The sequence below is a fragment of the Felis catus genome, chromosome A1, assembly GCF_018350175.1.
Source record: "Felis catus isolate Fca126 chromosome A1, F.catus_Fca126_mat1.0, whole genome shotgun sequence".
Classification (NCBI taxonomy): domain Eukaryota; kingdom Metazoa; phylum Chordata; class Mammalia; order Carnivora; family Felidae; genus Felis; species Felis catus.
In genome coordinates, this window is record NC_058368.1 from 145033048 (window position 1) to 145049702 (window position 16655).

The 16655-nt window shown below is 32.9% G+C and overlaps 1 protein-coding gene across 6 annotated transcripts in view; it reads right to left on the reverse strand.

The window, feature by feature from the left end:
• SSBP2 (single stranded DNA binding protein 2) overlaps positions 1-16655 on the reverse strand; it is a 316027-nt gene that overhangs the window by 186072 nt on the left and 113300 nt on the right. For all 6 annotated transcript variants that reach the window (XM_045033195.1, XM_011284326.4, XM_045033196.1 and 3 more), the window contains exon 4: positions 10037-10121. In XM_045033195.1, coding sequence (XP_044889130.1) covers positions 10037-10121 — 85 coding nt within the window. The remainder of the gene's footprint in view (positions 1-10036; positions 10122-16655) is intronic.

Genomic DNA, 16655 nt, shown 5'->3' on the forward strand with positions numbered 1-16655 from the left:
GCTCTGTCTCTCTCTGTCCCAAAAATAAATAAACGTTGAAAAAAAAAATTATTATCCTTCATTTTCATCTTTCATTTTCAATTTCAATTGCTGCTACCCTCATTCAAAGGCTTTTCAGCTCTTACCAAGACTGTTAGGAAAGCCTCTCCCCAGTTTTCACCTTTAGTCCTTTCCCTTTCTTCAGTTCCTCTCACACAATGCCCTCATATTAATCGTCCTAAAATATAATTTACTATTTTTTGAATATGCTCAAAAAATGATTCTCCATTGCAGGCATAACAAAAGTTTCATCTAGTATAGTTGAAATAGTTATCAGTGAATATTTGGAAAACCTGAGTTTTCCTCACAAAACCTTGCTCAACTTTTAAACAATGGCATATCATTTACTTCTCTGAGTACCAAATTCCCTATCTAGTAAAATAAGTAGGTTGGACCAAATAAGCATTTTCAAACTCTTTTATTTTAAATTGTTGGACTGTTTTGGGTTCTGACACTGGTAATATATAAAAAATAAAGAGACACAGAGATAGAGAGACAGAGATGCTTATTTAAGAGTCTTACCAAGAACCCATAAAGAAGAGTTCTTGAACCCTGCAGGGGGTAAAGGAAGACAGATGCAGAAACAGCTGTGAAAGGCTGTTGTGACATGATAAAGACTTGAACTTAAGCATCTGCAGTGAGATTAGAGAGAAGACATGCATAAGGAATGTTTAGGCAATAGATTTGACTGGTTTGGATGACTAGTCAAGGACAAAGGAGAACAATCACTGGGATTAAAAAAAGATTCATTTATGGCATGCGTAATGACTTAAATGGAGATTCATTCCATTTAATTAGAAAGAGAAAATTGAAAGAAATGGGAAAGGAGAACTAAACTGCTTCAGTTAAACAGAAGAGGCCAAGAGCCTGTCGTCTAGGGTGTTCTCTTCCTTCTCACCTCTAGGCCAAGAGTCTGGGAAACTCAACATAAAAGCAATGGCAGGATAATTTCATAGTGTTCTCACAGTTTTAAAATTTTACTGTTAGCTAAGCATTAATCCTGTGTTTGATTTTTCTACTCCATAGTCAAACAGCTCTGCTTACTATTCCCTAAGTACACCTTATATTTTTCCAATGTCAACCTGTTTCTCTGATATACCCTCTCACATACATCTCTTCTCATCCAAATCCTAGTTGTCATTCAAAAGTCAGTGCACATTCAGATTATTTAAACTCATACAGTATAACAGGTATTATCTATATTATACTCATAACAACTAACTCATGATATATAGCTCATATACCTGTCCAAATTATGAATCCCTAGAGAGAGAAATATTTATGTCTCTGCCTCTTACACAGCCTCAAAGTAACTTGTATATAAATGGGTTCTCAAAAAAGAGTTAATAAAGAAATGACAGAATGATTCTATCTACCAAAATCACTCGTCTCAGTGATAATTCTGCATAGAATTACACTGATGAATAGTTGTACACCTTTCTTCTTTAAAAATCTAGATATTTTAATGTATCACTATTTATCTATCTATCTATCTATCTATCTATCTATCTATCTATCTATCTATTTATTATTGAGAGAGAGCGAGCGAGCAGGGGAAAGGGGCAGAGGGAGAGAGACAGAACCCAAAGTATACTTCATGCACAGCACAGAGCCCGATGCAGGGCTCAGTCCCACAACCCTAGGATCATGATCTGAGATGAAATCAAGAGTCAGATGCTCAACTGACTGAGCCACCCAGGCATTCCAAAATACCACACATTTTAAAGTTAAAGTTTGACTTTCACAAGAAAAATCATAAAAACCACTTAAAAAATATCTGTACCTTCTTTTTGAAGAGATTGTGACAATTTCCTTTTAGAAAGTTCAAAGACTCAGAAGTTAGCATCTAAACTTGACAACTGACAACATCTATCTACTGTGGCTGGCTGCAAATAACTTCCTGTATTATAATAGTTGTTTGTGGTTTTAAACCCAAGAGACAGAGTAAAGTATCAGGTCACATTTATGTGGGGGGGGGGGGAGGGGGGGGGGGAGGAAGCCCTTTATACTCAAAATAAATGGAATCAAATGTATAAATATTTCATGAAGTCTGAAAACAGATAACACATTCTTATTCATACAAAATAGCATGTCACATCATTATAGCCCTGCCCATTAATTCTTGGCTAAGTAACTATTTTCTTTTTTAATTTCTAGTATATATTCAAAGATACAACACCTAAATTTGTGAGGCACTTATTTTTTTTTACAAAAGAGATGTGGACCCCTAACCTCACTACCAATGCCCACAAAATCCAAGAAATACAGTAATAATTAAAAACTAGATTGGGGTAAAGTAAACATGATTTTTTCCAGTATTTTTAATTTTTTTCCTTCTTATCAAAGGGAAAAGGAATAAAAACAAGGTAAGACTTTCATAAAGTTGTATTAAGTTGTCTACAAAATACAGCAATTTTGGGGAGGACTTTTTTTTGTTGTTGTGTAAAGATTTAATTTTTAAGTAATTGCTACACCCAACATGAGGCTGGAACTCACAACCCCAAGACCAAGAGTCACACACTCTACCAACTGAGTCAGCCAGATGCCCCCCAAAATATACCAATTTTAAATCAAGTCGTGTAACATATAAACAGAAAACAAAGTGGCTACAGAAATATTACACTACAAATCTAAAGTATTTAGACACATTTTGTTTTTCCTTTTAAAAACCTCTAAAATAACTTATTTCATATGACTTTTAAATTTATGAATTTCATATCTCTAATAGTACATTAGAATTATATATTATTTTTGAAAGAGTATCCTATTTCTATCAGTTTTGCTTTTATGTTATTACTCTATGGCAACATAATCACAGGTAGTATAATATCAGCATCAAAAATAGTAAAGAAGGGGCACCTGGGTGGCTCAGTCAGTTAAGTGTCTGACTTCAGCTCAGGTCATGATCCCGTGCTTAGTGGATTCAAGCCCCAAATCAGGCTCTGTCCTGACAGCATGGAGTGTACTTGGAATTTTCTTTCTCTCTCTCTCTCTCTCTCTCTCTCTCTCTCTCTCCCTCCCTCCCTCCCTCCCTCCCTTCCTCCCTCCCTCCCTCCCTCCCTCTCTGCCCCTTCCCTGCTTGTGCTCTCTGTTTCAAAATAAATAAATATCTAAAAAAAAAAAGATGAAATTCCTTTAAACCATATACTTTGAAAAAATAAATTATTTTTCACAATGAAACAAGCTGTCAATAAAATCATACTTATTATGTTTATCTCTTTTCCATATTAGTTTCTCCATTTATTTCTTTAAGGATTTTGTAGTATCTATCTAATGCTAGAAATTACAGTTAAAATTTTTTTTAAGTTTATTTATTTATTTTGAGGGGGTGTAGGGGCTGACAGAGAGGGAGAGAGAGAATCCCAAGCAGGTTCCCCATTGTCAGCGCTGAGCTCAATGCTAGGCTTGACTCAGGGCTTAATCTCATGAACCATGAGATCACTACCTGAGCTGAAATCAAGAGTCCAACGCTTAACCAACTGAGCCACCCATGTTATAAAATATTTTTAAGTAGAATTCTTCCAAAATGCCTATACTTTTTTTGCTTGTCTCCTATTATTCATGTCCTCTATCAAATGACTGACATAACATATTGCCCTACAGGAAATCCCCAGGATCAAAAGAAATAAGAAACATAGCTGATATAGTTATCTGCAGTACTTTGAAGCCACCCAGAAGCATTCCTAGGCACAGTGACAAGCTGGGATTACAGACACAAAGATACCACATGTAAAGTGGTAGACGTGCTTCTTCAAATGGACACAGCTTACACAAAAACAAAAACAAAAATAAACAACTTACCTTATGCTAGAAAGAATATAAGGTGGTTTATAAAGTTTACACATTGCAAAAGAAATTAAACTAGATCCTATCAGAAATGAAAACAATGGTAGAAACAAGACAGCATATAAGGTGAAAAGTGAACCTGTTGAGGTGAGCAAATGCGTATATACTGACTGATAAACATTAATACACATCTACAACAGTTTTTATTATCTTAATGGATTTTAAATATAAGTTTATTTGTTCCTATCCTATTGAGAACTCTCATTTAGGGGTGCCTGGGTGGCTCAGGTGGCTAAGCATCCAACTGTGGCTCAGGTCATGATCTCACGGTTCGTGAGTTCAAGCACCCCATGAGGCTCTGTGCTGACAGCTCAGAGCCTGGAGCCTGCTTCAGGTTCTGTGCCTCCCTCTATCCCTGCCCCTCCTCCACCCATGTTCTGACACTCTCTCTTTCTCAAAAAAAAAAAAAAAAAAAAAAAAAAAAGAATAAACATTAAAAAAACAACAACTCTACTTTACACTCTGTAGGAGAATTATAGCCTAATGTGATACATTAATTTGAGCAGGTACTAATTACAGCTACTATACACTGAAAACAACCCCCATCCGATGTTATGTGTACTTGCCATCTCTCTCCATAGTCTTAAATACACATTCTGACTGATCTAACAATCTAAGACTATAATATGTTTCTCCATGTAATTTACTACTTGACATTTCAAACTTCTTGAGAAAAGATCTCTTTCACTTGATGGTAGCCCATGAGAATAGGGATTGTATCTATTTTGTTCACAGCTAGATTCCCTAGTGCCGTGCCTCCTGAGATATAAAGGCTTTGCTACCTGCTTTGATTCATTTGTTATGTCTTTACAGATTACTGTCTTATCTAAATTTGTTTTGAAATACAAAATGAATAAAGGTAGTATTAAATGACCTTCCTAAAACTACACATCCAGTTACATTGAACTAAAAAATAACAAAAACTTCTTAGATAATATTTTATTTAATCATTCATTTATGTAAACACCACACATTATTTGAACATCTCATATCAGGTACCATGCCGAGCACAGGTGATGAAAAAGACAAGACAAAGCCTCCTCCCTGAGAAAGCTCACCAATCATTAGAGAAAACATTCCATTATAAAAATCTAATATACAGGAATATCAGGGAGGTACACAGAAGATGTTATCATAGCAAAGGGTGTACTTAACTCTCTGCAATAGGTTTTTTTCTTTTTAGAAAAATGTATTTTTTAATTGAAGTATAACTGATATATAATGTATTAGTTTCAGGTGTGCAAAATGGTGATTTGACATTTATATACATTACAAAATGGTTACCATAAGTGTAGTTACTATCTGTCACCATACAAAGTTATTATAAAATTATTGACTATATTCACTATGTTATACTTTCTACAGAAGTATTTTCCTATATAATATATGATTATCTGCAAAAACAATTTTCATAAGGTATGAATAAAAACATTATTCTCCTATTGTTTTATTTACATAATATTACATGTTGTGTATCATTTTTTAAAAGTATCCTATCATGACAAACCTATAACATAATCCTTTCTAGATGTTATAAACATTCTCTTAGGTAAGAATACAAAAATCAGCATCATGTTATCAACAATCACAACTTAAGCCTACAACTTTATCTGAACATTTGAACAACTTAAAACCTCTCCAGTCTACCAGACTTACAGACTACTATATTCTGTTAACATTTATCGAACTATCTATTATTCGACAGACCCTAGGGAAAAACAAATCAAATACTGTGCTCTCCAAGAGCTCATTGTAATAATGTGATTTCATTACCACCACACTAAAGCAATGATATATCTTGGCTCTATCACTGCTTTAGGACAATTAAGGAATCTTCATTCATACCAGAGAACTAAAATTATAATCACTGTATACATTTCTCATTAAGTTTAATAGTATATATTGATACTTTTCTTAGGAAATGAATGAAATTAGAAACGAATTGTTAAATGAAACAACTCTATGTTAATCTGAAGCACAAAAAAAAACTAGTAAATATTAATTAATTCCACGTAAAAGCATTGCCTGTGATTTCAGAGTAAAACAGAAACATACTAATGGGGAGAAAAGAAAAGCTAGTTCAATAAACATTACAAGTTAGCATGTATTAGTTTTAATCATGTGAGGTGATGGCTTACTTTTAATGATAATATTGTAGCATCTAATAATAATTTTACAGCTCAGATAAACCTAGTTTTCACTCAGGATAAAAATTACAGTACCAAGTTAGTTATCTCCCAGTCATGTGGCAAAATAATGGCTCCATAGTAAAATCTCTATACCCTCTCATATGATAAATTCCTAATTATTAAACTTTCCTCCAGCATTTCTGATCTTATTTTCCACTCCCCTCTAGAAAATCAACAGGTAGACATAACTTCACACTATCTACCATAGCAAAGAAGAAACAGATTTGTTTGGAGATCATCACTGTATTTTCCTGCCATCAGTTCTCAAAGAGGAACCTTAACAATACCCGTAAATACATTGGAAAATACTGTGTTTATTCCTTTCTAAAGTTAATTACCTTAACTATATTTTAATATCTTGCTATTTTAACATTTTTCAAAATTACAAATATAGAAAAAATACAAAATAAATGTATGGCATTTTTATGAAATATTATAAAGCAAGCACATGGTTATTATAAATTAATCATCACCATGGTCAGGCAAAATAGAATTTTGCCAAATATCTCAAAAGCCTTTTCCATGAGCCCCATCCCAATCATAACCTCTTCCCATTTCCCATATTCTAACTTGTATAATAATCATTTCCTTGTGTTTTCTCTTTGTCACCCAAAAGTGCATGCCTGTACACTACTTACTGTTGATTTCCAAATGTGTCATTATTTTACAAATAGCACTGCACATAGATGCTAAATATTTAATACGTTTTAAATATAAATCCAAGAAGATCAAGGTTTTACTCATCTTAAATGTTTTATTTTGTTTTCACTTTTTCTCACAGGAAGTATGAACAGGTAATTTTTTGAGGGAAAGGGTATGAACATTGCATCAATGATCACTTGGCAAATAAAATAATAGAGTGACAAAAATCCATATTCTAAAGAGGTCAAAAAACAACTCCCCCCCAAAAAAAAATATTAAAATAAAAGCCAAAAATGTTTCTGGGATAGTAATTACCAAAAAAAGAGTTTATTAAAAGTTATACAATGGCCTAAAAGTTACATCTATTCAGTTTATAGATCATATGTACACATACATATGTATGTGTATATGTGCACATACAAAAAGTAAAAGTCTTTCATAAATGCCTACAGCATTTAAAAACAAAGAACCACCTCAAATATGTGATATTTTACTAAATTAGTTATTTTCTAATTTCGAAGAGACATTGTAAGGTAGTCACTGAAAGATAAAAGTTTCTCTGTTTTAAAATAAATTTCCCGAATATAAAATTAACTGTAAGTATTTGGAAAATACAGAAAGTATTCTGCATAATCCCAATATCAAAAGGTAATCATTTTTAACATTTTAGGCTATTTTTTAATTAAAAAGATTATTCATTATTCACCTCATTACGCCTCTATCTTTCTTTTAAAAAAGTAGTCTATTTTTCATTATCCATTATCAATCATATAAACAAAGACTATAAAGTAACAAGACTATTTTTTAAACATATGAGAATTTATGCATGCAAGTACTTTTTTATTCTAAAGATGAAGCTCTTGAACAAAATATTTTCAGAATGCTCCTTTGAGAGCTACCTTGAAAGGCAGTAGGTATACATATTAATTACTATTACAGAAATGGTCCCATCATGAACTCTAATAAAGAAATACAGAATTTTAGAATTTTGCCACAATCTTATTGTTTGTTCCTGTTTCCCATTTTCTTCCCTGAGTCTTTCAAATTTCTATATCTGCACATTAAACATGAATTGTGTTGATTATTTTCAGAAACTACTATTAAGAAGTCAGGAAATCCTACTCATGAAAATTACCATAAAATTATGCTACAAAAAAATGTATTTCTAAAAATCCAATTATAACATAAAATTATGTAAGTCAACCTCTTCACAAACCTTCATTTAAAAGACAATTTTGGAGACATATTATCACTGAAACTAAACTGGCTTAAAGGTATAATAAAAATGCTGCCTAAAATAAATCAAATCTCTTAAAATTAATATTTAAGATAAAATTAGAAAACATCTGATAAAGCATGTGCTAACATTCATAATGAATTATAAAATCCAAATACTTAATTTTTTTCTAAACTACATTTTTTAGGACCAAATTACATGCTAAGGGATTATTCTTCCTTGAAAATCTATTCTACTTTCAATTGTACTTCTAGCCAATGCTCATGCTCAGAAACTTTGGAATTTTAAGTGGGTTTCTAAAGCTAACAAGTGTGAATATTCTCTGAAATACTGAAAATGCCTCATGAATGCAAAATGAATAGGACAATGATGATGAGGATGATGATGAGGAAGAGGTGGAGGAGGAGGCTATGACAATGATGATTTATCTAATGCTTCTAAGACATGCTAAATTAGTTCAGTATTCCCTGTAAGATCTCTATGGTAAACAGTAGGGTGCATTTTTCTATACAATGGAATTTTGAAAAATTATTTACATAATTAATTCCTTAAAATGTAGATTCACAAATATTATTGTCCTTTGGAGTAGAATACTGGCACTATCGAATGCCATCTAGTTGTCAAAATTATTGGGTATTTCAAAAATGTTTCCCATGAATGGCAGGTCAAAGCTAGACATGTCCTTTTGGTGTAGGAGATAGATGAGATGCAAGTATCCCACTCTAGCCAGATTCCTTATCATCATCATGGTTGGATCTCTGCTCTACTTTCTGCCATAAATACTGTGTCCTAGATTCTGCCTTACCTGGATTTTCTCTACATTTTCTTTACATGCAAAAGCATCCGTTTCACTCACTCACCCAAGAGCTATTGTTTGGTAGGGAGCAAGCTTTATGAATACAATCAATGTCAGATGAGGCAAGCACAAGCAGTCACTTTAATCAGCTTAGTACACAGTTAAAGTATTACACAGTCCCTGCCAGATGCCCAAACTTTCCCTTCTCTTCAGCCTGCACACTGTTCCTCGTGCTACTTTTAGGGCTGTAATTCTCCTGGCTATTTCAACGCTTTAGTCTGAGACTGAAGTATGTCATTTGGAAGAACAAGGTCTTTTTCCCTTTTGAGTCCTGGTTTTGGTTTTTAAGGATTCACACAGAATGATGTCCCCCTTCTACCAAGTAAACAAATAACAAATAACCCTCTGGTTAAGTTTTAGGTAGTTACCATCATATATCTCCTCAGGTTCCAGCCCCATTTCCACCTCCTCCAAGCTAAGGACATGGGGTTTCCTTCCTCCCAAACTCAAGATGTCCTTCCTTTATGGTCAATTCTACAAACAGTATTTCCCCAGACCCGTCACAATACTATCTTATTCTTAAATGCAATTTTTCCCTAAAAAAAAAATTTGGTTTTTTCCCCCCTCCTATTTTCTACAATTCTACTTCCTAATACCATCAACTCTCTAAAATCACATTTGCAGTTATTCTAACAAAATTCTCAATATACATCACTTAGCCAGGGACAATCTACTGTCCTCCACTCAGAATTAAAAAATTAAAAAAAGTTTTAAAAATCACATTTTCATTTTTGCATAGCATCTTTTGCTGTTTCCCTTAATTCACAATAAGTTTTAGTCGTAGAAATTAATTCAGTATAAAGGATAGTTTTGATATGTAACCGAAAGGTATAAAAAAGAAGAAAATAGTATCTTTATGTATTTTTTAAATCTTATGTGCAAAAGAGAAACTTATCATTTGTAGTATTCTCATGACTCCTTTTGTAGAATAAAGAATCACTACTTCATTTTTATAAATCTGAAATTTCACAAATCAGGCATGCTTAAAGGTAAAAAAATACGTTTAACAACTTGGAATTAAGACTAACCTTGTATCTTAAGCTTTTCAACAAGACAAACACTCATTTGTATTTCGCTTTAAAGTTATAACTCTAATTTTTAAGAAAAAAATAACACCCAGTTTCTTAAAACCAAAGAAAAAGAATAGATGGTCCAATGAATTTTTCAAGAGTAGTGGTTAAAAAGAAAACTAACAATATAACTTAGTTCAATTAAACATTAACTCACATAATCATGGAAGGCTTTTGCTTCACTTGAATGCTCACATGTTTCCCGTCTTTCTGGAGCTGCACAGTAGAGATCCCAAAATACACTAAAAAAGTAATTATGGTAACATTAAGAAAAGCAGATAACACCAAATGAGAGATCAAAATTCCAAAAATAGAAGACATGTATTACTCTTTATACAAAATGTGTTTTCTTCTTCAGGACAAATGTTTCTATGAAAGATTTAAATCAAGCAGGGTTCTTCCTGCAATAACATCTTTCAGAAATAGCTATGTTTCAGAAATGCTAAGATTTTTTTCTAAAAAAAAATTAAAACATCTTTTAAACTGTCATTTTAAATTATCTGTTTATATAGCTTAAACCCATGATTGAAATAATTACAATGCCTTTCACAGCTTCCCCATTAAAAAAAAAAAACAGTAAATAATATCCTAATTTAATCATTAAGGAATAAAGTGACACATTATTTTTTTTCAAGGTAATTTTGTTTTCCAATTACCAGGCCAATATCCTGACCATTTAATCACACTGTTCAAACAAATACATTTTCCTAAAATATTCTCTGTTTTGTCCTTGCAATTACCAAAATAGGTTAGTAATTTTGAAAATTCAAAAAATCCATGGTCTCTTTTTTCCCCTCCTATTCAAAAACAATGGGAATAAGTAAGGTGGAACCGGTTGGGAAAAATAATTATACTGCTTACAAAATTATGTCTCTGATCATCCTTCCATCGAAATTAACAATGAGCATGAGCAAAGGATTCAAATTCAGGAAAGCAAATATCTAGAAACACTGGCAACAAAGGCAATTATACTGATCAACAGAAATCTTTTTTTATTATACATTTCCCACTCTACAGAAATGGAAAATAGACTAATCAATTGGTTAAGAGCACAGGTTTTGGAACAGGACACTTCTCAGAAGCCAGCTCTGTAAATTAATTACTAGCTCAAATTGCTTAAACAGATCAGAAACACAATTTCCTCCTTTCTATTAAGAGGATTGTTTCTATAAAATGGGATTGTTGAGAAAATTAAATTATATAACATAAATCCAGCATCTGACAGAGTAAGCATATTATCAATAATATAATCAACACTATGATTAGCTTGCATTAAAGTTTAAAATGCATACATATTGTTAGGACTATCAACAATAGCCAAAGTATGGAAAGAGCCCAAATGTCCATCGATGGATGAATGGATAAAGAAGATATGGTATATATATACAATGGAGTATGACTCGGCAATCAAAAACAATGAAATCTTGCTATTCGCAACTATGTGGATGGAACTAGAGGGTATTATGTTAAGTGAAATTAGTCAGTCAGAGAAAGACAAATATCATATGACTTCAGTCATAAGAGGACTTTAAGATACAAAACAGATGAACATAAGGGAAGGGAAGCAAAAATAATATAAAAACAGGGAGGGGGACAAAAACACAAGAGACTCTTAAATATGGAAAACAAACAGAGGGTTACTGGAGGGGTTGTGGGATGGATTAAATGGGTAAGGGGCATTCAGGAATCTACTCCTGAAATCATTGTTGCCGCTACATGCTAACTTAGATATAAATTTAAAAAAATAATTAAATAAAAATTAAAAAAAGAAAAAAGAACATAGATGGTTAAGTATTGGCATAAAAAAAAAAAAAAAAGATAAATTAAACCTGGCCTCTTTGGTTTGACCCTTGGAGACTCAGCCTGAATCTCTCTCTCCACAGCTAGGAGAAAACATTCTGTAGGCCTTATAACACAACTAGTTCAGTAAAATAAGATTATCTTCAACAGTAAAAAATATGAATGATTGAGTACTGCCATTTAATTTCCTTTGAAGTTTCCACAATAAGCAAGGAAAATAAGGAAAACAATAACGCAATTAAAAGTTGCACTTGGTCTTCTTTTGGGACAAAAAGTATACAAATTATAGATATACAAAGATACAGGTAAAAGTTTTCTGCCTATATCAAGTGTGTTATGAGTTATAGTATATTGTCCCTTTTGGGACAAAAAGTATACAAATTATAGATATACAAAGATACAGGTAAAAGTTTTCTGCCTATATCAAGTGTGTTATGAGTTATAGTATATTGTAATTATTATTTCTTATGTTCATGTTATTAAGGAACTTCAAAGCTCTTAAAAAACAAAATTATAATGGTCGTCTTTAAATTGTATTTAAACAGAAAATACTATGTGCAATATTATGACAAACATCTTAATATCTCTTCTTATTCACTAATTTCCTAGCAAATGCTGTAAGAACCCTCTTGGAAATTATTACATTTTTACTTTTAAAATGTTGTCTTACAAAATGGACTGGAAAAAAACTAATAATTTCTTATCAGACTATGTCCTAAAAGTTATTAAATAACGATCAATAATTATTTATACATATATTATTAAATTAAATATTTACCTTGGAACAGTAACACTGCTCTATTTCTATTTTTAAGTTTCCCTTTATGGATTTAATGTAAGGTTAAAGTTTACAAGATCAAGATAAGGGATAACAAAACAACTTACTAAAATGAGATAACTTTTTATATGGTATTTTTCTGACAATAATACATTACCCATACATGATCTCCTTGAATAAAGTTAAAGAAATACACCCTTTGAAGACATTTACCAAAGGGAGAAATACACAGTTCTACAATAATAATTACAGATATTAATACTCCACTCTCAATACTGGATAAAACAACCAGACAAAAGATAAACAAGGAAACAGAAATTAAACAACAAAGTAACTAGATTTAACAGACATATGCAGAACACTCCACCCAGCAACAACAGCATATACCTTCCTCTCAAGTGCACATGGGACATTTTCTAGAATAGGCCATATGTTAAAGCACACATTAAGTCTCAGTAGATTTGAAAAGATAGATATCACACAAAGTATCTTCTCTGACCACAATGGGATGAAGTTAGAGATCAGTAACAGGAGGAAAGGGGCGCCTGGGTGGCTCCGTTGGTTAAGCATCCAACTCTTGATTTCGGCTCAGGTTATGATCACATGCTTTCTAAGTTCAAGCCCCATGTCAGGCTCTGTGCTGTCAGTGCAGAGCCTGATTGGGAGTCTCCCTCTCCCTTTCTCTCTGCCCCTGCCCTGCTCACACACATACACATTCTCTCTCACAACAAATAAACTTTAAAAAAAAAGGGAGAGAGACATAGAAGACTCAAATTACTAAAGACACCATCAACAAAATATCTGCTAGAACTAAATAAATGGATTCAGTAAAGTTGCTGGATATAAAATCAATACATAAAAATCAGCTGTGTTTCTATAAAGTAACAATGAACTATCAGGCAGCAAAATTAAGAAAACAATTCCATTCACAATTGTATCAAAAAAAGTAACACACCCAGGAATAAATTTAACCATATGATCTAGCAATTCTACTTCTGGGTTTATACCCACAAGAACTGAAAGCACAGGGTGCTGGGTGGCTCAGCGGGTTAAGCATTGGAATATTGGTTTTGGCTCAGGTCTTGATCTCATGGGATTGTGGGATCGAGCCTCCTGCCCTGCTCCCCGTCAGGGTCTGCGCTAATAGCACAGAGCCAGCTTGGGATTCTTGCTCTTCCTCTTCATTTTTTTTTTTAAGTTTATTTATTTTCTTAGAACAATCTGGGGAGGGGCAGAAAGAGAGAAAGAGAAAGAGAGAGAGAGAGAGAGAGAGAGAGAGAGAGAGAGAGAATACCAAGCAGGATGCACACTGCCAGTATGGAGTGTAATGTGGAGCTCAAACTCACAAACCAGGAGATAATGACCTGAGCCTAAATCTAGAGTCAGAGGCTTAACTGACTGAGCCACCCTGGTGCCTCTTTCTCTCTCCCTCTTTCTGCCTCTCCCCTTCTCTCTCTCAAAATAAATAAATAAAAATAAAAACTTAGAAAAAAATTGAAAGCAGGGGCGCCTGAGTGGCTCTGTTGGTTAAGTGGCTGACTTTGTCTCAAGTCATGATCTCACAGTTTGTGGTGGAGCTCAGAGCCTGGAGCCTACTTCGGATTCTGTGTCTTCCTCTCTGTCTCTGCCCCTCCCCAACTTGTGCTCTGTCGTTCTCTCTCAAAAATAAATAAAGTGTTAAAAAAAATTTTTAATTGAAAGCAGAGTCTCAAAGAGATATTTATACACATAGGTTCATAGCAGCATTACTCACAATAGCTAAAATATGGAAGCAACCCAGGTGCCCATTGATGGTTAAGTAGACATACTATATAAATACAATGGAAAATTACTCAGCCTTTAAAAGGAAGGAAATTCTAACATATGCTACAATACAGATGAACCACAAGGACACTGCGCTAAGTGAAGCTAGTCTCTAAAAGACAAATACTACATGATTTTACTTATATGAGGTACTTACAGTAGCCAAAAATCATAAAGAAAGCAGAATGGTGGTTGACAGGGAATGGAAGAGTGGGGAATGAATGGAGAGTTATTGTTTAATGGATATAGAGTTTCAATTTCACAAAATAAAAGAGTTATGGAGATAGGTGAAGACTACACAACATTATGAATATATTTAACACCACTGAACTGTACACTTAAAAATGGTTAAGATGATGAATTTTATGTTTTGTGTATTTTGCCACAATTTGAAAAAAATGAGGAAAAAAAAAGTATCCTGGCCAGCCCTGTTTTAGGTACCATTTTACAGTGACTAAAACAAATATTAATTATTTCTGTGTATTCGCAATCTCTATTCCATCACTTCAAAGACCATACAGCTAAGGAGACCACCAGAAACCTATGAGATACTAATAATAAAGAATACTCATCATAAAAATAAGGTAAATTTTCAATTTATAAACCCTATTCATTAGGAGTTTCATAATTAAAGTAAAATATGTTACAAAATTCTAAGTATAAAATGAATTTAAAAATTAAATACAAATTTATTTTTAGTGTTATGATATTCATGTTAAACACATTTCATCTATTTTATAAGTATTTATATGTTCTTACCTAAGAAGTCATCACAAATGGGAAAGATATTTCAAAAGTTTACCTTTTCTAGAAAATCCAACCCATGTTTTGCACTAGTTTATCTGATTCATAGAGTATATTGTGACTGCTACAATATCATTGCAATATCTGAGAAGAATTAGTTATAATCATAACAACAACAACAAAGCTGCATGATGATCAAAATGTGAGTTCACATTCTGCAATTATTCCATGTTTGGTTTTGTGGGACAGTAGACAAATCACTTACCTAATTTAGAAAATAACAAGCTTAAAATGAGAAGACCTCTATAAACCCTTCATAAATTAACATTTTAAACTATGATTTTCTCCTATTAATATTTCAAGTGTATATTAACTCATAATCTATGCAATATGCTATGTCATATGCTTCACAGAGGAAAAAAGAAGATATAAAATTCATGGCATATATGTGACCGTGGATCCAAAACTAGTGATGAGTTGAATTGAAAACTGAGACTCAATTTCCTAAAGCACCCAAATACAACCCAGTGTGGAAGTTACTTCTCATATATTATTAAAATTTTACAATACTCTGGGCAAAGACTTTTGGCTGATATTATGACATTTACCATATGAAAATGTGGACGTATGTCCTAGAGGAAAAATTAGGCTTTTTAAGTAGGTAAGAGTCATAGCAATACTTGATTTGTTCTTAGCTGGAGGAATTTCATTAATTACTTTAGTAAGCTTTTCTGATGACCCACAGAACTGGTTCCTTGTTTCCCATGAGGGCCAAGGGTAGAAAATTCTGGACTTCTATAGACACAGACTTTCCTTAACAACCATAAATGCTAGCGGCTAAGGAGCTTTTCAAATCTTTACAGATCATCTATTAAGCTGGACATGAAAATATTATCCTTGAAATGCAGTGGATTCATCATCATGAGTAATGGTTGAGATTTACACAGTCTCTTTGTTCCTATGCAGAAACAAGTGAAAAATAAGTATTTTACAAATGAAGAGGTTAGAGACCAACTACAGGAATCAAAACCTGCAAAGTATTAAAATCTTTGTTCTTGTACCATTTGTAATTATTAAAATTTCCCCCACATAAATCAAAGGAAAACATAAGATTTCCAAGTTGAGGATTCTTCAACACTAATACATTAACTGTTTTTCTTCTATTCTGAGGATGTGAGTGGAGATGACTTCACTAGCTGTCAATATCTCTAAGGAATAAGGAACGCAAAATGGTTGTCAGAAAAGTCTACAAGGGTGAATCATGTCAGAAGTGTCCAGAAGATGGGATGCTAACATAATTATATAACCTTAATCCACTGGCCACATTCGGGACTACCTGAAAATAAAAATTAAAAGAAGAAAAGAACACAGGGGAAATTTTTTTTTCCTAAGGAGCATGCCATGTTACTTTAATTTCAAATTGTTAATAGCTAAGGAAGTTATTTCTCTTTGGCCCAAAAATGTATTTTAAATGACTCTTAGATCCTCATAATCTATACTGAAGAAAAATATTCATAACACTAAAGAGGGTTTTATGTAAAATATACATGTACCTGCTAACCATCTTAGATGAAGAGCATGAAGACATACATGCAATGTCTTATTCCAAAGCATTATTTAATAGTTTACAAAACGCAAGAATTACATTTTG